The sequence below is a fragment of the Botryllus schlosseri genome, chromosome 11 (genome assembly GCF_051294905.1).
Source record: "Botryllus schlosseri isolate E-star chromosome 11, Bs_hap1, whole genome shotgun sequence".
In the NCBI taxonomy this organism is placed as follows: domain Eukaryota; kingdom Metazoa; phylum Chordata; class Ascidiacea; order Stolidobranchia; family Styelidae; genus Botryllus; species Botryllus schlosseri.
In genome coordinates, this window is record NC_137246.1 from 6,872,943 (window position 1) to 6,898,168 (window position 25,226).

The 25,226-nt window shown below is 41.0% G+C and overlaps 1 protein-coding gene across 4 annotated transcripts in view; it reads left to right on the forward strand.

Annotated features, from left to right (window-relative positions):
• The first annotated feature begins 8,094 nt into the window (after positions 1–8,094).
• LOC145451159 (uncharacterized) overlaps positions 8,095–25,226 on the forward strand; it is a 28,076-nt gene continuing 10,944 nt past the window's right edge. For all 4 annotated transcript variants that reach the window (XM_080329655.1, XM_080329656.1, XM_080329657.1 and 1 more), the window contains exons 1-16: positions 8,095–8,278; positions 8,870–8,897; positions 10,442–10,521; positions 10,580–10,693; positions 12,628–12,755; positions 14,333–14,450; positions 14,507–14,671; positions 15,650–15,769; positions 16,375–16,529; positions 17,898–18,048; positions 18,626–18,739; positions 20,409–20,486; positions 22,482–22,574; positions 23,370–24,000; positions 24,629–24,709; positions 24,979–25,091. In XM_080329655.1, coding sequence (XP_080185781.1) covers positions 8,177–8,278; positions 8,870–8,897; positions 10,442–10,521; positions 10,580–10,693; positions 12,628–12,755; positions 14,333–14,450; positions 14,507–14,671; positions 15,650–15,769; positions 16,375–16,529; positions 17,898–18,048; positions 18,626–18,739; positions 20,409–20,486; positions 22,482–22,574; positions 23,370–24,000; positions 24,629–24,709; positions 24,979–25,091 — 2,271 coding nt within the window. In that variant the 5' untranslated portion in view covers positions 8,095–8,176. The remainder of the gene's footprint in view (positions 8,279–8,869; positions 8,898–10,441; positions 10,522–10,579; positions 10,694–12,627; positions 12,756–14,332; positions 14,451–14,506; positions 14,672–15,649; positions 15,770–16,374; positions 16,530–17,897; positions 18,049–18,625; positions 18,740–20,408; positions 20,487–22,481; positions 22,575–23,369; positions 24,001–24,628; positions 24,710–24,978; positions 25,092–25,226) is intronic.

Genomic DNA, 25,226 nt, shown 5'->3' on the forward strand with positions numbered 1-25,226 from the left:
GGTCGGACTCGAACCCGCACCCATTGGTGTTGCAGCCGCGGATTATACCACTGCGCTATCTCGCCACCTCGATTACCGCTGTTGATGATACACTTAGCGACGTTTAAAACGCCGATATGTACTTCAGCATTGTGGCATTATGTGGACCGAGTCATCGCTAGGTAAGGTATCGTGTATATTAATATAGGCTATCACTTCATTCGAAGATAGGGTTGGAATTAGCAATATGACGTCACGTGACGTCACGAGGTTCACGTTCGTGTTCACACAGAACCTTTCAAAAAGGTTCGCGTTCACACGAACCTGAACCTTTCAGAGGTTCACACCATCCCTAATTGGTACCCCCTCCTGAAGATGAAAGAACGCCTAATGCAGTGGTTCCCAACGTGGGCGATATCGCCCCCCATGGGGCGATTTGGCGGTCTAGAGGGGCGAAAATGACGAAGGGGGCGAAAATAGCAAAGGGTGCGATGACGCGTCATAACGGCTGACCTTTCTTTTAGTCAACCCACGGAAATTTAGTTGCAAAAGTGTCAAATTCGACATCGAGCCGAATAGTTGACCTTTTTTTTTTAGTCAACCCGCCGGTGATTACAGTTTGTATGCCCATTTTTCGGTACACAATATTTGGGGGGCGATGATCGGTGTTGAGCTTGAAAAGGGGGCGATGGGTCGAAAAAGGTTGGGAACCACTGGCCTAATGTACCGGATTAGGTCTAATTATAATCGCAAATGCGAGAGAAAGTACCGACCAACATGCGACCATGCGTTTGCACTCGCAGAAAGACCGTCGACGATGAAACATAGGCATTAAATGATTGACGCATGTTGGCCGAAGCTTTCGATATCGATATGTCCAGGCGCCGAATAGTCAAGTTCTTGCAAACTGAGCCCAGAAATATCCAGCAGACCCGCACTATACTCGAGTAACAATATTATTGACCAATAAAATTTGAAAGAATTTCGCGCTTGGGGCGGCTAGTGGCCCGCGCGATGGTTCGTCAATGGAATGTGACCCTTTGGCCGAAAAGGTTGGCCACCCCTGTACTAAAGCATCAGAAGATGTGTGTTAGGTCGAGTTATCATAAGATACGACAGGCCTGAATCATCTAAAATCGGTGCCATTACAGAACTGATCTTCAAACTTCAATCTTATTAATTTGTGAAATAGTTCGTCGTCACCGAGGTTGCGTATTCAATTGTTCGCGCGTGTGTTGGTGAATAGTGAATAGTTGATATTGAAGCGAGATCGAGGAATCCCTAATTAATCGCTGGGCTCGCTGGCAAGCTTATGCGCGCTTGTACGCGTATATTCGTCAACACGATGAAGCTTGCCCTAATAACCGTAATAAATTGATGCTAACTTGGTAAATTTGAAACAATTTCAAACCCCTCCCGTTTTCATCCTGCCACCACATGTAAAAATAAAAGTCGGCACCTATGCTCGAAAGGGTCCGCAATGCGGGAATAAATTCCCCAAAAGACCCAAACAGCATAGCGATAACCCCTACCTCTAAAACAAATCAAATGACACACCCCCAACCCAGGTCTGCAAAACTTGACCCAAGACATTTAAGAAAAATTCACTCTCGATGACTTTATCAAAAGCAATAGCATGGAAAAGGTGACACAGTGGAAATGTAATTCACATAATTAATAAAGCGATCTATTTACACATTGTTCGGGCATGGTCGTGCTTGGCAGGGGTAGTTGAACTTCTTGCTTGCAAGCCATTCTGTCATAGATAACAGTGAGATGCAGCTAACTCATCATAGCTCTTTGTTTTGCTAGAAATAGTTTATAGCATGTTATTAAATCATTCCTTTACATTTTAACGCAATATTTGATAAAAGTTGCAGTAAAAATTGGTATGAAAAATAGAGAAAAGTTGCAAAATGTTGCACTATAAAATCCCTCCAAACAGCTTAAAACATCATAGTGCATAGATTCTGCGTATCTAGGAAGCTGTCGGACGCTGTATAAAAAAGTTGCAAAAACTTACCCTAGTCATTATACATCTATAAACATAGTCGTTCATACGAGCAATTGCGTTGTGACATTATACGCGAAGACATCTTGCGCGGCAGGCCTATTACCGATGCGATTGTTCGTTCAGGCCAGCAATGATATCGTACGCGCCATCCAGATAAATTCATTAAAGTTAGCACTCTTCTTAATGACGCAAGCTCCATCTCAGTTATGTGTTCAACTCTATTCTTATACTGCCGCCGTGACACAAGCAGCGACAGTATGTCAACATTCAAGGACTTTTGATCACCGATTTTGAGATTACCTAAACCCTATGTGGGTGTAGTCACTGTCAAATCTCAGGTATAGATCTCGTTCTTGGTATTGTCTTTCTCGGTCGTGTCCATTCTCTTGACTGGTCTTTCTCGGTATTTTCTGTTCTCTGTATTGTCTTTCTCGGTAATGTCATTCTCGGTAATGTCCATTCTCCGTAATGTCATTCATGGTAATGTTCATTCTCGGTGATGTACATTCTGGGTAATGTCCATTCTCGGTTATAGTATTCTCGGTAAAGTCCATCTCGGTAATAGCATTGTGTTAGTATGGAACCTAAAAAAGGTCATCACTTCGACTCGACTCCAAAATGACCCGCTCGACTGTTCATATATTTCGCGGCATTTATGGCGTTTTTCAGATGACCGCATGCCCATTAGCCTAGCTGTCAAAGCTGTAAAGGAAGACGAATTTCCAAATAGGAGGACACTCAGGCGTACTCGGAGGACATTTTCGATTTCCCGAAAAAGCAGGACAAATCCTCCAAAAGGAGGACACATCGTAACCCTAGCTGTACCATATTTTGTTTCTATAGTTATAACGTTTCGTATTTGTATTGCTGTAAATTATTTCATGATCGTTAAAATGGACCTATCTAAATCATTAACTTTTGTGACTGGACCTTTGCAAAAAGTTGAGTATAGGCCGGATATATTTATTTGTTACTCCATATCCTCAATTCGGGACTTCGCTTGCGCGCGTCATCTTGCGTTGTCAATTACTACAATGTCTGATGGTTATGGCAAACGACACTAGTAATATACTATTAATTGAGTCATTATACGAAAATATTGCTGAACTATTAGCTGTTGTACATCCGGGAATCAAACAGCTCTGGTGGGATCCATAACAAAGCAATTAGGGAATAGTCAGTCAGTCGGTCAGTCAATGCCGTGAATATTATCATCTGTCTGTCGGAGAGAGGATCCCATGCACTACCTTATGTTCCAACCATCGATATAATAGACAGTGGTGCCAGAAGCATATTCAAATATTCTCATTGGACGAAACATGTTTCGTCTCCAAACCAGAGACTATAGCAGACTGGCGGCAGCTATTCATGATTGGTTACGACCCCTGTAAAGCGACGTTCCCGACACAGCACTGCTCATAAAAATATGACTTTTACTGGACAATGGACTGGACATGCTTTGCCGATGCATGCATGAAGTACATTACTAACTATGCCGCAATTATTTACGCAATTATTCGGCAAGTTTATCATTTCATGTGACAAGCATCATGGGTTGCAAATTGTTTGCAATTACTTATCTGCTGGCCCGTAAAGAGAAAAATATTAAATGTCCGTGGCATACTAATGTCGGAAACGGCAACCGAAGGCGTCACTCAAAACTACGTATTAATAATAATAATTACCTAATTATTCCACTCAATTACAATGGTTTTATAATGCCATTGATTGGCACGGTCGACAAATAATCTCTCTCTCTCTCTCTCTCTCTCTCTCTCTGTCGCTAAATTGCCCGTAAGTCTTGTGCAGAAATTCGCGCCTGAATTTCGTGATATAATTTCTCATCCCGGTTCCACCTAAAACCCTCCTTTATTTGTTAGTACTTCAGGTAGAATACAACAGTCGGAGCGTTGAATTCCAAAACCGTTGCCACAGAAATAGTAGCCTGAAAGAGCTTGCAAGACCACTCAGATAAGAATCGCGGGTTCTGCATGGATGCTGTTGTCTGTGGAATCCCTGCTGTTTTTCGACTAAAATGGTCAATGGTCATTCACGTCATTCTGCATTTGTCGACTTGTAGCACGCCCCACTTCTAGGTTTTTTGAAGAAAAAAACGAAAAAAAAATATTTATTTCACATGTCACGATTACTAAGAGGTGGTCAAAGTAGTCGAGCAAGCTACTGAAGTACGAGTAGAAATATGGATTTTAAAAGCACCTTAAATTGGCAGGCTTTAATTTATGTACTTGCGAAAAATTGTACGCTCTCATAGACTGTCAAGCGAACACAATGACTTGGACTCAGACTCGAGTCACAGCACTATGTCTCGGACTCGACCCTCAACTCCCTGACTTGGACTCGGACTTGACTCGGTGGTGCATTGAAAATGACTGGACTCGAGTCAAAACTATAAAGTGAGATTGACTTGTAAGTTGGGTAAGGCAGTGACTAAAAAGTCAATGCGACTCCAGTGAGAGTATTCCTATGTGATTTAATTGTGTATTCACAGCGATTGATTGGAGATATTGAACTTCAGTTTGAACTCAAAATTGTTCTACCTACACTACAATATAATCAGCTCCTCAATCATTTCATGCTCAGAAGTTTTACTGAATGGATTGAAAATCCGGTAAGGAATTTCTAATTGGAATATATCCTGGAGTCAAATCACCATGTTCTTGTGCAGTTTTCGAAGATTATTGATTTATGCTTCAAAATCGGGTATTCGAGCTGGACCAGTAGCTCACGCAAGCTTGAGAATTGAAACAGTTCACGTCTCGCAAAATTTTGGTGAAATATCACAGGCTTATCACTGAATCCAGACAGTGCCGTTTTCATCTTTATCAGCTTTCATATTTACTAGGAAGGGAAATATTCTACTCATAAATTTTGGAGAATATGCCCGTCATGGAGGCCTAAAAGGAAAATCGGTTTTCGCTACCGGAACGTCATGTCGACGGCCTTGGTCGCGTCACTGATGATAATCCACGATCGTTTGAAGCTGAGATTAAAATCGCGCAAGACAGTTTCTCTCAAAAAGCCACCACACTTTGCAGTGAGCAAGAACTGCTCAAATACTTCACAGTTCTTTCAGCACAGAATGAACCACACTTTCTAGAGATTTTGCCTCGTACAGAATTAGTCCATTGATGGGCAGGATCAACATTGTCAAGTAGCAATGGACTTTTCCAGTACTGCTGATTAAATGGACGGACGACTCTAGATTGCCCTGAGTGAATTGATTTATCATTTTACTGAATATTTAGCTGCTTTATTCATCAATCGTTTCAACACTACGCAACAGTTGCGTTCTAAACCTTCACCGCCCCCATTTGCTCTCAGCGCCCCCCTAGCGCGAAATTTCGTAGCCATCGCCACCTCCCCCCCCAACCGCACATTTCATGGCCAGCACCCTCTTCACGCTCGCGAAGGCTACCAGGCGCTGGCGCTGGCACCCACTTTGGGAACCACTGATGTAGCCTATACAAATGTTTAAAAGCGGAAAATATGTTCCACGTCTTTTGTCCAGAAGGCTTCCGCGGTGGTCTGCTAAAACAGAATCTCACGCTCAAAAGTTCTCTCTCTGAACTCATTTACTAACTTTTGTAAAAATTAAATGCTTGTTCGTACTCCGTGACAAAATTTCTCTCGGTCTCTCTCTCTCTCTCTCTCTCTCTTTCTTCTTGAAAAAATATAGTACTTCTACTTAACAAACTGTAAATAGCGTAAAGTAAGTAAGTAAGTATATCACAAACTATTACAAAGTAGAAGTAAAAGTATAGGAAAATAGATTTACTTGAGTAAGTTCTACTTATTGCTTTTAGTCGTAATTAGTAGCTCAGTAAATTTACTTATCTCTTGTTATGTTGTTAGTTTTTAACTATTATGTTTGTTCTGTTTAATAATGTTGCCCATTATTCTATAGATATTTTAACTATATTCCTACAGCTCGACCTCTGACCATTTAGTTTGTTTTCAACTTCATTATGACGGAGAGACTATTTAGATAACTTACCTACGGTAGGTTAGTTATCCATAGAGAAACAGTTTCAACTAGTAGCATGGCATTTGTACTCCACAAATAGAGCTGATGGATAATACGTGGGTGGGAGGGGGCTAAGGAAGTATTGTATTTTGATGGCGATTTTTTTATCAATAGACTGTATGTATGTCTCTCTGCAGTAGAATACGACAGTAGTAAATTACAGAGGTGGTCAGTAACGAAGTACTTCTACTTTTTCGAAGTACTCAAGTAGTTTTCCTCTACTTCTGGTACTTATTCAAGTAGATCTTTTTTCGCTACTTCTACTTCTACTTCGTAATATTTTGTGAACTACTTACTGACTTTTCGCTATTTTCAGTTTGTCAAGTAGAAGTAGTTTAATCCAACAATAGCCTAAGGAATTTCGTGGCTGTTTTCACGTAGTGGCAACATTTAATTTTCATAAAAGTCATGTAATACCCAGAATTTTCGTTGCTCTTCGCGCACACTAGATATGGCCACATTGTCGCCTACATCAAATATTTAATCACCATAAGTCTGGCCCCATAACGTTTGAAACTACCGTTTCGCAACCTAGCAATTACCTATTATACCTAGCAGCCCATGACGTACGGGGAATTTGACTTTTTTTTAACGTTAGACTTGTTTTAGCAGACCGCCGTTGAAACATTCTGGACAAAAGACATGAAATATATTTTCCGCTTTTTAGAAGTAGTATTTGTATTTTTCTTTCAATTACGAGAATTATACGTTGAGTTCTAATTATAGTTTCAGTTCTTTTGTTTGGAGAATATACATGTTGAAGTATAAAAGCAAGTGTAGTAATGCCTTATATTTTCAGAAAATAAAGCAATACACTATATGGCATTCTTACGATCTACCATATTCTTAATTAACGTATACTAATCCCGCAAAGTGTTAAAGCCGTATCAGGCACAATTTCTCCGTATTGCTCTTCGACTTTCCATTCGAACGAATTACGATCGTTTTCACAACTACTTACTTACTTGAGTTGATATAAAGTCAGTCAATTCTACTTCTACTTCAAGTATAGTTTTAGGTTGCTTATGTCAGAAGTACTTCTATTCGCACTTGAGAAGATTTTTTCCGTCGCTACTTATACTTCTACTTGAGTAGCTTTCTTGACTACTTTGACCATCTCTGGTAAATTAAGAGTTCAACACCTCTAGCTGTGGGGTGTGAGAGTAGTATTAGAGTAAGACAACTTGACGAAGTAGGCCAACATGTATTGTGAGCGTTGCGTTGTGTTTATTGCGAGTTCCACCCTTTCCACAGTTATATTTGGCCCGCTATTCAGTCTTGCGACCGACATTTGTTAATATGTGATCCACTCTTTCCGCCGCCTTGATTTGAGTGGTTGTGTCATGGTGCGACAGGTTCTCAGTTCCGTAGTTTCGGTTGGTCCGCCGTTTAGTGCTCTTCTATTTAGCGTTAATTCTGGGAGGAAAATCCCGAGAGGTAGAGTGGTTTGAAAATGCATACGCGTTGAAAAAATAAAGTTGATTGATGAGCAGAGCGGCCAAAGAACTTATAACTTAAGATGCATTTCTAGAATTTTTTAATGGTATATTCTTAGAATCTTAAAATGTGAAACAGGTCATATATTTTAGCGCACGATATGCTCAGTTTAGTGTATTATTAAATTTTTATGCAATCATTACCCACCCCACAAGATTGCGATACAATGGAAAGATATAGGAAGGTGGTGCCGAAACGACATGCAGTAGTCTTTAAATCGGACGCCCACTTAGGCCTAGGTCCTAGGTGAAGCAAAGAGAAAGGCATGCACACTCAATGAAAAGTATTATAGAATATAATATAGATATAGACAAATGAGGTGGCATATGACGGATGGCGAGGTCGATACATTAGATCGTGGTCCAGTAATCTCAAGCTCTGTCTAGTATGTTCATTATCTTTGTGTTTGTCAACCACTGCATGGAACCTCCCAAATATATGCTATAGCTTTAAAGGCGACTATAACAATCTCTATGCTGCATTCAATCCGTGCCTATATAACCTGCTTTGTGTTGTTATTGTTGTATTGAATGTTTTGCTGAATTGATACCCTTTTCAGTGTTTAAGTAAACATTATGGATTATGGCTGACCAATTCCAATACACCGTTTTCATATTGGAGTATCATGTAGAACAATTGCAATGAATGGTAAAGCCGCAGATGGGATGAATCCCGCGTCAAAAACAACATCCGATGAATCGCTACTGCAAGCTGGGATTTTTATCAGAGAGAAATGGAAGATAGTTAGTATTTTCAAATTATTATGGATTGATTACAAGTAGGCTACTTTGACTGCAATGAAACAGAACTCCCTTATGATGTTATACTTGTGCTAAAGTTTAAATAGGGATGACACCAGCGAGTGAAAGAGCCTTTATGGTATTTCTGCAAATAAGAGCCATGCACACTGAATAAGAAGTGAAAGAAGATATGGTAGCATGACATTAGGGTGGAGTGGAAAAGTTGAAAAATTTCATTTTCAAGAAGTAGTCTTGATATATGGTGCCAAATATAAAATGAAATAGGCATACTTCAGGCATGATTTTGGGCTCATGCACCCTCTAGGAGCTGTGCAAATTAACCGATCGAGCCGAAAATAGCTAATTCTACCACATCTTGACAACCGCTTGCACTACGCAAAGCTAGTTTTGCATTTGAAAAATGTGGAAATAACATGTTTCTATCACCTCCATCTCGGCATACCAAGCTTAGGCTATAAGAAAGAATTTATGTTATGCACAATTCTTTTTTATTCAATCCCGCAAACGTCTTTAAGGGCTCTTTGCAGTTGCATCTAAAATGACTCGAGCTAATATGTTTTTTTACTCCTGCAGACTCGTAAGATTGGCGGAGGAGGCTTTGGTGAGTATCAAACCTTGAATCAATTTATTCTGTACATATTGTAACTACTAACTAGTTCCAACCAATGTGGGTATTTTTGGTGAATCTGTGACACCTCTTGCAGATCAATATATTGACGTTGTACATTGCTCTGGAGCACTAACATCGATCATCCTCCAAATTATTGACCCATAGAGAGTAGATATGTAAATTAATGGTCCTAAGGGACTGCAAAGTGTTGATTGTGACTGTTGATAATTGAATATTATGTAGATATGGTCTAAACCAGTGGTTCTTAACCTGGGGGTAATTACCCCCAAAGGGGTAATTTACCAATTTTTGGGGGGTAATAGACATTTTTTTAAACTTGTAATGCTGCACTGAAATGTTTTGAAACGTAAATATGAATGTAGGCTAATTATCTTTCTGCGAGCTTGTATATATTTTGTTTCACTTAACACACCATGCCTGCTGTGATATCATATTAACCACTAGTGATTATGAATAACAGGATCGAATGTAGTTTAGTATAGTGCTAGGTAAGTCCAATTTGTTTTGCAGTAGTGGGGATCATATATTGTTACGCATGCTGGCAAATTGAAAGACAACGAGGGTCGTCTAAGTTCAGCTTTACACCTATAATGCAGTAACAATATCATAGAAATAGAGTTATCAGTATTGAAAAGTTTAGTGGTCTAGTCTAGTCAAAGAAATTAAGTCTAACATCATCACAATGCCTTCGAAGAAACGAGGCAAGATATTGGAACCTTTTGGGTTCGCCTTCAAAATGAATAACCAATCTTCGTCATCATGGGATTGAACTTTCTGATTGAATTTCATTCAACTTATTGCCGTGAAATAGGCTTTTCTGCAATGGTATCTATCAAAACAAAATATCGAAATAAGTTTGCGATCGACAATTACAGGAGATGATGTCTTTTATCCTCCCCTTTGTCTAGATGTGACCACCGAATAACACAAAAACAGCCTCCGCCTTCCCATTGACATGATCTTTGCAACAGGCATTTGAGTGTACATTATGACGTCACGTTATGATGTAATATTATGATGACGTCACGTTATTTTTTGAAAAGGGGTAATTGCATCCCATCATTTTCTTCTTGGGGGTAACGATATGAAAAAGGTTAAGAACCACTGGTCTAAACAGTGAATACATTTTGCTAGGTGATGCGAGAAAATTCATATTACTTAATTCCTTGATTGTTTTGAAGAATTTAACCTTGAGTTCCATTAAAACAATTGCTGATTGATTATTAGGCCTACCGAAGTAATCCTATTTCTTTTATATATCAAATGATAAATTGCCATTTATTGGTTCACTTTTTACTATGACGGTTGTGGAACAGCTTGCAATACCATATAATCAGATTTGCCTGTAATTATTTAAGAGATTTGTCCTTATTTTGAATCACTACTTGATTTGTCCATATCGACCCACCAGCTGTAAAGGTTGCCCTCCCTTGACTTGTACTGATTCAACAAATAATCAGTAGGATGTACTACAGAATAATGATACCTCCCTTCATTACATTATACTTTTGTAGGCGAAATTTACGAGGCTCTGGATACCACAAATGGGGAGGCAGTGGCTGTCAAAGCTGAGTCTGCCAGACAGTCGAAACAGGTTTGGCTATTGCTGGTGTAATTGTAGTTATATGCAAAGTCCAATGCCTGATATACAGGTCCTCAAAATGGAAGTTGCGGTCCTGAAGAACTTGCAAGATAAACAGCACATCTGCCGGTTTATTGCGTGTGGCAGAAATGAAATTTTCAACTATGTTGTGATGTCGTTGGTGGTAAGAGTATTTGCTTGTGCGGATTTTGATGTTACACGTGACAGAGTCTGATCTTTCTTGCCAAGTTCGCCATTAACAAAATAGCTTGTACCGGGCACTTGAAACATCTTGTGCTTTTGATTGAATCTGTAATTTTTTTGCTTCATTTTGCTAAAAGTACTGGCCTCATTTCTTGTGAGATCTAGATAGGGAGTCCCACTAGTGCAGTGGTTCCCAACCGGGGAGGAATTCCCCCCTTGGGGGGAATTTTGCAATTTTGAGGGAGGAATTCGACTTTAGAATTGTAACGGATTCCCCAAATTGTTCATGTTCGAACTGCCATGCTAGTCAACCAGTTATATCCGAACGTATGCTCCTTATGGCTGTTTTTGTTTGCTGAAAGTATGTTTAAATGCTATTTGAAATTTATTTTTCACATACAAATCCCCCCCACCCCTATTTTAACTAGTTCAGATGTGCTGCAGTTTGCAAGCCAATTTTGTAGGCCAGCGACGGCCTCTCAATCAAATATATCGTAAGCGAGTAAATGTCGTGCCGAATCCATCACAAAAAGGCCTCTATTGAAAGTATTTATCTTATATTTTCAAGTCAACATTTTCAGACAGTGACTAAATATTCCAACGTCATCGATTCAAGTCAAAGAGATCGCTAGCCTTGCTTTATTCTTAGTGAACAGCTACCCGATCGAAAAAAGACATGATAAACTTGGTGCAATGTTGCCGAAACGTAATGGGTGTCCTAAATTTCAATGAGCTCCAACAGGGAATCTGATCACGTGTATGTTATATATCAGGGCTGTAACCCAGTCACGAGGCTCCGAATCACAAGTCAATCTCACTTTCATAGTTTTGACTCGAGTCAAGTCGAGTCATTTTCAATTCATCATTGAGTCAAGTCCGAGTCCAAGTCACTGAGCAGACGGTCGAGTTCGAGTCATGGTATGAGTACGAGTCCAAGTCAACACTGTTTGGTGATATTGAATGATTTGGATTTATGATATACTAATTTTCCTCACTTTGAGCAGTTTCTTGTCGCATTGTCAAGTACCAGGATCAATAGACGAAATTCCAACAGGGTGGCCACTTTACTGTTCTTCGAAATTGCAATAAAATGTCGGTCTTGGCCGTTTTATAGTCTCGAGTCATATGGCTTGGTTCGAGTCATGCACAATGACTCGAGTCCAAGTCGAGTCAATACCCAGATTGTCTCGAGTCGAGTCGAGTTATCAGAAAATGGTGACTCGAGTCAAACTCGAGTCTGGTCAACCCTGCTATATATGAAAGTACCACTGTTATTGGCCAAATACACGTACGCAAACTTGAGAAAAAAATCGCCAGACCTGTAAATTTATGGATACTGATTTTTCACAGCAGTTATATTAGCGATTGGTGCATGGTAAGCCGAAAACACAAATGAAAGTGGGGGTCTGTTGAGTCAAGCCTTCCAGAATTTGTGTGATTGGGACCAAGACCATGGTTTTTGGAGGCACTGCTAGAAACAAACACTCGGTACCGCTCGTATTATCCTCTCCGTCAACAGGTGTTTGCGCGGTAAAAATTACCATTTTTAATCATCGGACAGATTTATCCTAAGGGGGGAATTTTGGCTAAAATTTCGGCTAAGGGAGGCACGAGATGAAAAAGGTTGGGAACCACTGCACTAGTGTAATACCAACACATTTCGATGGAGGGTATGGCCTCAAACACTATCTAAGTTCACCATATCTTGTTTTGATTTGTAATAGCCTACTTTTTATCATATGCAAGCTCTTCGTACTTGCAAAATTAAACCGCAGACCGCACCACGTTTATTTTGCTCGGCTTGAGTGGTTCTGATTAGCGATTGAAAGTAATCCCCAAGCCTAAAATTCAGGGTGCAACTTATGGTGCTATTTTCGGGTAGGAAACCTTTGTCAACTTGTCATATGCTTGCAGGGTCGTAACCTCGCAGATTTGCGGCGTAGTCAGCCTCGCGGGATGTTCAGCATAAGCACGACCATCAGACTGGGATGCCAGATCCTCACTGCCATTGAAAGTATACATGCCATTGGATATTTGCACAGGTTTGAGTTTTGTACTGTGTTTAATTGTATTTCGATGTCATCGAGATGATCAAACCACACCATTTTTGAGTCCCTGCATGTGATCCTTTTCTGACTTTTTTAGTGTCACGTCTAATTTCTAGTACGGGAACCGAGTGTTGTGTTGCTGCATTAGGCCTATGGTAGTACTTTTCTTGGCAACTCTGACCATGAAGCAATCATCCGTTACCAGCTGTAAACTGTGATCACAGGCTATATGTTGAGCGAACCTGTTTCAAATCCTACATTGATGGTGGAGATTTGAGCTAGGTGATTTTGAATTGTATTTTATTCAATTATAATTGAATTATGGAGGAATTAATGGTCGACATTTCGTAGCGTCAATTACAACAACCTATGTATAAGTAGTATTATGCTCCATATTATAGGGTTACCATTCGTAGTCCTTTCGGATTTCTCCTACTTTTTCAGGTTTTTTGAAAATGTCCTCCTAGGACGCCTATATGTCCGTCTTTTTGGCAATTCGTCCTCCTTTACAGCTTTTTCAGCTAAGATAATGGACAGATTGCATAAATGACGCTAAATAGCAAACCTACCATATCACAATCTGTTTTGTGTGTCAGACTGACACAAGTGAAGATAATTATCAATGAGTAACAACGGTCAACAGCAGTATATGTATGGTGGTGACTGGTGGTGGTCATGCTTATGGAGAGAGACAGATGCTCAGATTCATTTTGTGCCTGAATACTCAGTTGAGATCGAAGATATTTTGTGAAACCTGGGCATTGGTGCAAATATAGTAGCAGGTTGAATTAATACTTGTCACTTGCTAAATTATTGGAAAGCGGGATATTTATCAGACTTTCTTTCTCTGTTTTATTGAGTGCGCCTGATGTGCTTCCAGTCATTTGTCACTTGAATATTTTGTCTCGTTCTTGCTTGGGCATAAAATGGTAGCCTACTTTCTCTGCATCAATTTCAGAAATTTGCTGTCCCTTGAGAATGGTTTAAATCTGATTTTAAGTGAGAATGCTATTCCTTTGGGGTTTTTGGAACTTTCCTGGAATTATCCTGGTGGGTAATTGTAGCAACAAGCTAGATAAGCTACCAGACAACTAAGCAGGCTAGAAAGCGAAACTTTGTTGTAGCATTGGAATTTACTAATCCAAGACTTGTTAACAGACTTTTTATTACTACAACATTAGCATTTGTTACTATGATCTGCTGACGAATGTACCCGTTTGTGTTGATCCTGGATCATGGTGTGGCATTTGGAGATCTAATCATAGATTCATAGTTAACCATTGCTCTTTCGGCCGTCTGAATGTTGGATTTGAGTTTGCATCATTTTGCGTTGGTGGAATAATGATAATCGCAAAGCATCTTAGCATGACGGTTAGCTGGTTTAGTTAGTGTCTGTGTCTCGTAGATGCGTACTGGTATTGCTATTACAAAATGTGCCACACGCTATCAGCCAACTACCGTCTTCTACGGGGCTATTTTCATGAATAATTTCCTACTACTCAGCCGCTGTCTCGATCGTGTCTGCGGATTTATAGCTGCGGCGTGGTTTTTAACTGTTCTATCGCCAACAGGGATATCAAGCCATCGAATTTTGCCATGGGGAGAACCTCAGGATCCAATCGGACTGTGTTCATGTTCGATTTCGGTCTCTCAAGACAGTACACAAACTCCTCGGGGGAAGTGCGCGCGGTAACCGTAACAATTTAACTGGTGATCGAATCCACGCTAATCTGTTCCTTTTGCAGGCAAGACCTATCGCAGGTTTCCGGGGTACGGTAAGGTATGCCTCGCTGAACGCTCATCATAACCGTGAGATGGGAAGGCACGACGATTTGTGGTCCTTGCTTTATATGCTGGTGGAATTTGTGAACGGACAGTTGCCTTGGAGAAAAATCAAGGATAAGGAACAGGTGAGGTTCTGTGTGATTTGAAATAAGGGGATAAGGACTGCTTGAGTGCTTGTTACAGGTTGCCGGCTCTTGCTATTTTGTAGTAGGCCTGCTCTATTGGTGGTCTGATCTTGAGTTGTATGTACCGACACTGATTGCTGAATTAGTTTGCTTCTACTCAATCTGTTTACTCCAGTGACTTTATGGAATAGGGTCTATTTTTGTCCTTCTCGAACTTGAAGACGACGTGCTTTAGATTTTTTCGTGGTTTCGGGGTATTTTTGAGCAGATTGGTGGGATTTCTGTAAGTACAGTTGTCACTGCGATTGTTTTTTTAATGGGAATCTACCAATCTATGCGTTCAGGTGTACTCGAGTAGAATTATACAGCACAGATTTTGCTTCTACTTCTGTAATTTTCATTGAGTAGCCTACTTCCGTAAAATCTTGAATGCAGCTCAGACGGATTTGGTTACATTGAAATTGAATAGTATATTCATATTGAAATGAACCCGAATATTTTCGGATGACACCCGTCAGGGGTAATCGTCTGCAACTAATAGAGACTTAAAAAGAACATCCTATATCAACAATCATATCACAAAATATGACGTCACCAGCATGAAATTTCGAATACGAGAACGTTCAGTGTACTATTTTTAGATGATACACGAACTCTTTTTGTTGACACAGCCTTGGCTTGTGTATTTTGATGAAAGTCGACTCCAAGGCACATAAATGAAAGTGTGAACGACCCTTTCCGAGTACGTGAAATCTATCTTCTCGATAATTTTTCGCACAGGCGGGATTATCCAATTGGATATTGAAGTTCTGTACCTCCAAGAAGCTGTTTACATTGAAATTTATTGATTTGTTTTTTACCGCGCACTAATTTATCTAGTCTTTTATTTGGCAATGGTTGTTTTCCAAATCTCTTGCGCTGTGATATTTTTTCGACAGTATTCGGTTAGGAAATACTTCTACATTGTTTTATCAACAGGTCGGTAATATGAAGGAAAAATACGACTATCGCCTCCTGTTGAAGCACATGCCGCACGAGTTTTTGGAGCTCTACCACGAACTGACCAGTCTGAGTTATTACAAAAAGCCAAATTACGCAGTAAGTTTGAGAGCGCGGTATCAATAGTACCTTCGCGGAGTGTGATTACAGCGAAACTTTCAAACATATTACACGAACCATTTCTGCACCATCCGGGATAATCTTGCTTCCAAAGTTAAAATTTATGACGACACTGTTGAATTCTATATCTATGAATCAATAATAGTCCGTCGATGTTGAAAAATATAAAACAGCCGTCCTCAGGTACTTCTTTAAAGACTAACCATTATCAGTATAATCATATTAAAGCAAAGTCCTTTGTAAATGTCATGGTGTGACGATTTTCCTTTTTGTCGTTTTCATTTTGCAAACATTTGTACACTCATGCTAGTTAACGATGCCAACCGTGAGATATCAATTACATCAAAACAAACCTACAAGACCAATTTTTCTTCCTGTTCATAGAGATATAATAGAGACAGCACGCCCTCATGTTCCTCTCCACACTCAATCCGTGTGCCAGGCATCTGATTTTGATTTGTAAGCCGCTGATACCAGTTTTGCGGATTGGGTCTTTGGCCTGAACCGAACGGGAATGGCACCCGCGACTTCCGATCAAGGAACCGTACGCTCTACCATTACGCTATCTCTTCTTCTTCATCCAGGCCATACGAGGACTGTTTCACGATATCATAGATCGTAAAAACATTCGAGAAACTGACCTGTTTGACTGGGAGAGAGGATCGGGTGAAGGCTCGCTCACAACCACCACGACGTCTACGCCTCCGCGTGGGGACAAGCAGACAGCAGGACCTGCCGGGTGAGTGCTACCCAGATGGTAGGCGATCTCTAAAGCTGGGATGTCTTGTTCGTTTTCTCTGCGCTCAGCGATGTTGTAGACCTTGAACGAACGGATGTAGTTTAGCGGTATGGTGTAGTGTTTTGAGGAAAAAATGTTTTGCTGTGGGCTTGCTAGTCGAGAAGCGGAGAAACTTCAATTGCTTCATTGTATAGCATTGTTAAACGTGTAACATGGTGCTAGACGTGTTCACGAAGGCGGTGTTTTGGGTGGATGTCAAGACGCGGTATTGTTGCAAGGCTCTATGTCATGGTTATTGTTGAAGATATGAAAAATGAACTTTTTGCATTTCGCTCTTATACTAAACTTACGTTGTATCCTCATGGTTAGTAACACTTGAATTCTCGGCTTCAAGCTTTAAAACTTAACTTTGAATCGATTCAGTCAGATTCGGTACTCGAGTTCTCTGGAAAAATGCGGCCGGTCTACGTCTCGCATTTCACATCCATCTTGCATTTGTGGTTCGAGACAGACGCATGCAGTAATTACTAAATTAACATTGCGTAAAGCAGGTAATTGATTTGTGATCTGTGCTGCCTCCTGCGCGCCCTTTACATCTGTTTCTCAGTTCTGCTGCCTGTAGTGCAACGCTGTGACAAGCGTGATTTTCTCCCGAATTAGCCACGCTACCCCTATTCGCCATTCTTGAATAATTCATGTGTGGAAACAGACGGGAAGAGTATCTGCTAGTGCGGCCAAATACAGAGAGAGATGGTGCCATCATTTATGTTTATCCTACGCTTGATGCATTGGTAAAACGGCCTGCTGTTGTTTATCGGTATTTTCACATAAAGTGTCTGGCATTGATCGATGGTGGCAGTGTCTAGGCATTTTGTAGTATCAGCGGGATGTCACGGGATTACGATGACATGGCAAGGTTGCAATAAAGTCAAAAACACAACTTTCAAGTCAATTTTCCGCTTTTATTGCTAAATACTGCTCCTAACGCTACTAAGATATCCAACTACTTGATAATATTAATACATGATTTATAATTCAAATTTGTACCTCCATGTCCGTTGTGGTTTGTTTTTTGGTAGACGGTGTGGATTATTGACCTAGTTTGAGATGTCCCAATCCACATTTTAGGCAATGCATTCGATCAATTGCCATTCGTAGGCATTTAGTCAGCTGCCATGGAAAGAAAACCTTGGCTTGTGTCAGGGAATAATTTGATCATCCCTCTGTCCGTTCTAATCACTGTGAAATATTGGTTCTACCTAAATTTATGTTACATTTTGTTCTAGTATCATTCGATTCTTGATTCGGCGCAATTCAGCTTCGTTATTGTGAGCTATTCGCAACTCTTAACTTCTTACTTTTGTCCAGTATGGAGATCGTGTCCGGCGCGGTGGAAGCGGCCAATACTGATCATGAACTCGACGGTCCCGGCAATCTCATATTCGAAGACATTCGACCAACAGTTCCCGATCTGACTGCCCAGCCCAACAGAGCTCGTTCTCCTCCAAAGATACTGCAAGTAGGTGTTTCGTTAGGGAGATATTTAGTAGGTTGGTTTTACAACCCCAACTAAGGATTTTGACTAGAACAGTGGTACCCCAAGTGGAAGCTAGCTACGAACTGTGCGATTGGGGCGTCTGTGTTGAAAATTACTTAACCAATAGCTATATTTGTGCAGTAGTAAGAGATATATAAGAAGATATATGTCGTTCACGGCCATGCAAGGCGCTTTCCATTTGAAATCGTCACCGATGCTTGTTGTCATGCTATATTGGATATTCAAATCTATCAGTCACATTAGCAGCATTATTAGCGTGCAGGGCGTATTGAACACACATTTATAAATGCCCGTACAACTGGAATAATGAATTTTTAGGAGCAATAATGCACCACAACGAAGAGAATTTGCCTTGCACGATTTTATTTCTTGATAATGTCTGTCCTGACATTTCTGCAGAGTTGTGTCTCTCAAATAACCTGTGTCGTGCTGCTTATGACGTTTCAGTTATATTGGCGGCGCACTTCATTATTGTATCGTTGTAGTACCCCTTGCTCACAAAATTTTACGTTGCGGTAATATGAGAGCCTGTTTCCAGGATCTGAATCCCCGAACTGGTGGGACCAATGCCAATCAAGGCAAGCCTATCGCTGGCGGAAGTCCCAGACGAAAATTACCGGTGCCCAACACAAGTTTACTTCCAAAGAAAACAGTAAGTTTGCGCGATAAAGGCGTAGCAGTTCAATCTGATACAGCGATTGATTCTCTTTCATAAATATTTATGATTGATTGCGTTGGCCGGTTTTAATCAAGACTGTGTTGTACGCCTTCGATGGATCAATTTGGTAGGTAGTTCAATCCAAAATGTTCTCAACAATATATCGATTGGCATGCGTGGTAAGTCTCACGACAAAAAGGTGCCTCTGAATCGATCTTCTTATGTTCGCGGCTGTTGAAAAGCGTTCCGTTATTTCCCTAGGCTTTCCAAATGCGCCTTACAGCATGAGGTGCAGTGTACCCCCGGGCAAAAGTTTCGTCAAATTTCATGAGTTTTGAACTTCCGTTTTTGTGAGTCAAATTGTAGAACTGACTGGTGTAGCCTATCACACCATCGTAGCAAAAGTCGGAACTGAAACCTAATGGTGGGGGTTTTCATAATGCGTAATGTGTATGAAATGGAATTGAGTTTTGGGTTCGTCATTGTGTATTGTGGAAAAATAGTTATGATTTAAAACGGTAATTCTTAAACTGTGTGTCACGGCACGTTAGTGTGCCACCGCAGATTCTCAGGTTTGCTGCAAAAATTTTCGGAGTTTTGGAAAAGAACTGTATAAATATTTTGAAAAGTCCTGTAGACTAGCATACGCAACTTTTAATGCCACTTTAACTTCTTCAACAGCTCATAAGTAAGCGCAAGTGACAATGAAATCAGTTATGTATTGCATTCAAATAAATCAAGAAATCTTTCCGCAGAAGAGCAGATAGCCTAATTGATTTACGGAAATTGAAAGCCATTTCTTAAAATGAAATTGGGTGATTTTTAGCTGTCTGCTAGCAAATCCTATTCCATTATCAGTGCAGAAATAATCAATATTGTGTTACAATTTGCATCTTCCTGCTAGACGGACATGGATTTTCCTTTTGAGTGAAATTAAAAGCTATAAACAAGAGACTCGATTTCAAGGAAGTGGTCTTGTTTGCCATATTCAAAAATCCTTTTAAAATCTTGGGATGTTCATTACAAAATGCTGGTAAGTTTGCGAACAATTCAGCTTCCTTTCTATTGCCGATCAAGATAGCGTAATGGTTAAGCGTCCGGCTTCTTGATCGGTAGGTCGTGGGTTCGATTCCCGGCCGGGTCAGACCAAAGACCTGATTAGTAACACTGGTATCCATGGCTTCCCTGCTTGGCGCTCATGCATTACTGGGATAGCATGGAGGGGTGGTGCATGACTTAGAAAGTCGTAAAGGCTATATCAGCACTTCCTTGTCCAGCGGCATATGCACATCATGCACTCATGGTATGCATATGCGCAGATCGTGTGTATGTATATCATGAGTCGGTGTATATGCCGCAAAAACATCAAGGACAAAAATAAACTACGTCCTTTCCTTCCTTTCCTTTCCTTGTATATGTTCCGTTCATGTTTTCGGCCCGAGTGTGCCACAAGAGTTTTATAAAGTTCTTTCCTAGTGTGCCACAAGCCAAAAAAGTTTGGGGACCACTGATTTAGAAGAACGATATGTATGGTGTGTACTTTGCCCATTACCTGTGTAGTTGAACATGAGTTTGTCTGTTTTGTGAATTTTCAATCCACCGATTTAACTGCGGTGTCGACTTTCTATCTATTCGCTGATGGTCATCTTCTGTACATCTACAGATACCAATCACTGCCGAAAATTTGCAAAGGATAAAGGTAGCTCCAGTCATAAAAGAAGAATTGCAACCGTTTGAAAAGGTTTGTTTTTCCGGTATTATGCTCCATTTAGTCAGTCTTCTACAGGATCATCAGCTGGCTTTAAATTGAATCAGGGTAATTATTTTTGTGAGTAACACGCTATGGCCTGGTAAGTCAAACTTGCATATGCTTTGAGTCCGTCAAAGCAGTCGCACGATTCCCAACTTTCGTCTGAAAATTTCCTGACTGTGACATCAATGGATTTGAGGTCTTTAGCACGTTACTAGCTTTGATGCTTCCAATTGGAATTGCTCGTTCTGATATTGAACTTCATTATTGCGAATTCATTGCAAATATTGTTAGACCAAGTAACTGTATTGGATTGATACTGGAATACTCTATGCCAGTGGTTCTTAACCTTGCCCCCAGCGCCCCCCAGGGGGCGCTGGCGATCTTGAAGGGGGGCGGAAACGCTCAGGGGGGCGGTATGGGGGGCGCTGGAGAAAAATGGCTTCGCAGTAGATGATGTGGTGATTGGACATATCCTTATTGAGTAGGCTATTCAGAGCAAATTAACACCGAAAACTTCGTTACATATAGCCTTTAATATACATATAGGTTTAATTGTCCATGGGCGCCTAAATGACTGACACCGAATGTTCCTGTCTTGGCAATCTGAACCCCAGAAGACGAATTCCATCTGGCAGGGAAAAATTATATGTCAGTGAAGAAATACCAATCTGAAATCGTGTGCGTCTTTTAGTTTAGTACGATTGGGCGACAGGGATATTCCTGTTGGGCGATATCCCCGTTAAGCGATTCTTTATTTTTTGATATTGCAGACAGGGGGTCACGAAATAACATCATGCAACGAAGTCATACCAACGGGTTCGCCCGCCCGAATATGTTTAATTATTAGTAACGGGCCCTACAGTTTCCAAGAAACCTCACAATGTTCGCTTTAAGTTTTGATGAGTCTGTGCACTCTCAACAACTCACTGCACTGACCCTTGGACAACAGTGCGTAAAGACTAAAAAAAGGTAATAACTCCGGATTTGTTGTGCGCAACGTACATTTTCTGTGCGCAGAGACCGTGTCAGCACTGAGCACGTGCGCAGCTTAGAGGGAACATTGCACCTCACTCAGCTCTACCGGTAAATGTGTTTAGGTGAGCAGAGAGAGGATAAAAATTGATCTCAATTTACATGCAATTCCCGATGATATTGACCAATTCAATCATTAATTAGTGAAATTTTTCGCACTTCGCGCGAATAGGCGAGAACAGCTGCCTCAGTAAATGGACACCCAATGTAGATACCTAATAGGCTATCAGCAAATAGCGGACAGCCTAATGGGGGTCTGGGAGTGAAATCCCCCGGAAGTTTGGTTTATCACCCGATGGGGGCGCAGGACCGACGTTTTTTTTTTTGGGGGGGGGGGGGCTGACGAAGTACTGTTACGGCCCTGGTAACGAATAATTGTACCTGCGGAAACGCCCGAATATGTTTAATTATTAATTACGTGCCCTTTATTTTCCTATACAACAGCTCACTCTGTGCTACTGGTAAATCTGATTACGTGGGCTGAGAGGATAAAAAATTTATAGCGACTTATATATGTAATTACCACCTATTCATTCATGCATTATGGAAAATTTTGAGACCTAGGGCGACCAGGCCACACAAAATTTGCTGACCGTCAAAATCACGATATGGGGTTCGTGGGGGCGAAGCCCTCAGAAGTTCGGTTTATCACGCTATGGATGCGCAAGGCAATCGTTTTTAGGGGGTTAACGAAGTGCTGTTACGACCCTCCCTCCTACTCATTGTCTTTATTACATTCCTTACAATATGAAGTTGGGGGGGCGCTGGAGCACGATAATTTTTGAAAGGGGGCGCTGGAAGAAAAAAGGTTAAGAACCACTGCTCTATGCCAATTGCTGGATTTGGAATCGAATCCTTTAGGTCCACGAGTGTATCCAGCTCAAATGTTGATGACGAGAGGTGTGCGTATTTGCGTAATAGATTGTTGTCGACATTTTTCATAATGTTCAGGATTCCAAGCCAGTTCAAGAAAACGAAAATGTTCCACACGGTACGACGACTGTAGACGTAGCGAATGAGCGTTCGAACGAGGATTCGAGCAAGGTAAATATGCTGTTGTTAGGCTATGGCCCGCTTTGATTCAGGCTAGCTGTGGGGTCCCTAGGGTGCGTTAATTGTGTGACGAATTGATTGGCTACGGTTTTGAATTACTTGTTTATCATCAACATTCAAAGGTCATTTCTACTTGAGATTTTGGTGAAATTGCGTCGCCGTGGTCAGCTTTATATTTCCTTGCTTTTACTGTTTGTGAAGTATGGCAATGAAACAACAAACGCGAGCCTTGTGGATGCTCTTTAAATTTGCATTGAAACGTATGCTATACAGATACGAAGTGGTACTTGGTAGATCTGTCCTGTGTCCATTAGAAAGTACAATCTGTTTGAAAAATCATGCTGTTGTTTTCGTCGACCATCTGGTCAAGAATAGTAGTCTTACACTAAAAATCTTCCGCATGCGCACTGTTACGTGGTCTGCTGGGATGTGAAATAAGCCACTTACCTTTCGCAAGGCGATAGGTCGTTAGCGACTGAAAATTTTCGAGAGATTTAGGGATCAGAGTTATCTCCAGAGGCGGACAAAGTGGTCACTGTTGACACTCGAGTACAAGTGGAAGTTACGTTGCAAATTTCTTCCCGAGTATAGAATAGTTTAATATCATAACTACTTTATCAATAAGTACTAATAGGTGAAACTTGAGTATCGTTACTTTAAAGAAGTAGTACTAGTTAGTTACAGACCACCGGTGGTTTTGTCGGCCTTCCGTCGAGGTCTAATTCGATTCGACTATTTTACTACTCACTCCACAAGCTACTTGAACGGGTTTTGTGACATTTACAGAAGGTACCGCCTCATATTTCATCTACGCCAAAGTCTCGTGACGATAACAACGTACAGCCAATCGTCCTTCCAATGCCGGTTCTTGCCACCGAAGCGAAGCACAAGCCGGAACTCCAAGATCATACCGAACAAAGCAAAGAACACGAGCAATCGCGGAGCGTACGCGAACAAAAACGTGACGAACCAAAGTCAAACGAAGTCGCGGATGTCCGATCAAACTCACGCCAACTGTGTCACGAAACTCGTAGCTATATGATGCCACGGAATGCGGAAAATCGCGATAATGTAACGGCTGCATCGCAGACTGACGTACGCGAGCGAAATGATGAGTTTAAACGAGACATCTTAGAATTGAGAGACGGTTTAGCGATTGAAAGCCGCTTGCCGCAACCTAGCCATCATTTTGCAAAATTTGATGCAAGAAAAAATTTCATTTCGGATTGTACTGAAATGAAAATTGACGGGGACATAGTTTCCGAGCGTGGTTCGGGCTCGCCGGGGCGTAATCCTGGCCCTTGTCCGGCTGGGCCGGTGGGTGAAGCTGTTATTTCTGGAAGTAAACCCCCAGACTTGGAATGCAAGGAAGTTTGCGGAAGCCAAGATGCGCATCGACCTGAGGATGATAGCAAAGGTAACATTAATTATTCATGCCGTCGTGTTTTTGTTACGTGTCTCCTGTCTTTCGTCGGTGTGAGCTATGCGTTTTCTGTGTGTGCGGTTTGATTTTCTTGATATCTTGTGCTTTTCGTTTGCTTGTTTTGGTGTTTTTATCATGCGACAAGTGTATCCTGGATTTGGCGGCCCGTCATCGTAATCCTGACGTACCCCTTTTTTAATACCGTACCCAAGCCTAACCTATTCCCTAACTGAAACAGCGACCTGTGTACGCGCACATTGATTTACAGACATACCTGGTATAGAAAAATTCACCCTCACATTAGGTGAAGCATCATTTTCGAATTTATTAATACAATTTTGATGTACCAATAGTCAATATATTACATTTCTAAGGCAAAGTTCCGAATTCAACTTGATGAATTCACGAACTGCTGTGTATTACTATTGATTCTCATGCGATTCAGCCACACTTTCCTTTTCAACTTTATGAAAACAATATTGATGCTTTGCATAAATAGTAGTAATAGTTATTACATGCGATCTTTTATCGGACACTGTCCAAATCTCCGAGTCTTTTGTTAAACCCGGTAAGGGTTACTCTTACTTTTTGGGTTACGTAACTGATACGCTTTCCTTTACAGACGGGAAGGGGTCACTGTCTTCGTCTCCTGATATGTTCGCTCCGAAGTGCAAGCTGAACGATGTCGCCAAGGCTTCCAAAGGTACAGCGTTACGCCAAAAGCTTTTTGCCTATACGTTGCGGAAAGTAACTGTGCTGAGATTCACGTATGAATATTTTTTGTCTGGCTTGAATCGATAGATGGTGGGTTTTGACTAGTTGAGACTTGATAACTGTGTGCTGCGCCATGAGTAGGGTTACCATACGTCCTCCTTTAGGCGGATTTCTCCTCCATTTTTATTTTACATTTCCTGCTTGTAATGCGTATATACACTATACATTGATGAATTTTCCGATCTCTTTGTGTTTCAGGCAAGTCACCATTTATGAAAGCTTTGTCGATGGCCAAAAATAAACCGATTACGTTTTCCGACATGTCCGATTCGAGCCAAAGCAACCGAGACAACGGTAAAGGCAATCGGCCGGTGAGTGTTTGAAATATGTACAAGTAGTTTACAGTATTGACGACTTGGTCCTGTTTATGAAGTTGGTGATGGGGGTTTTGTGCTTCATTTACACTGCAGGCCATACTGGTGGCACAACTTGGGCCTCGGTAGTGC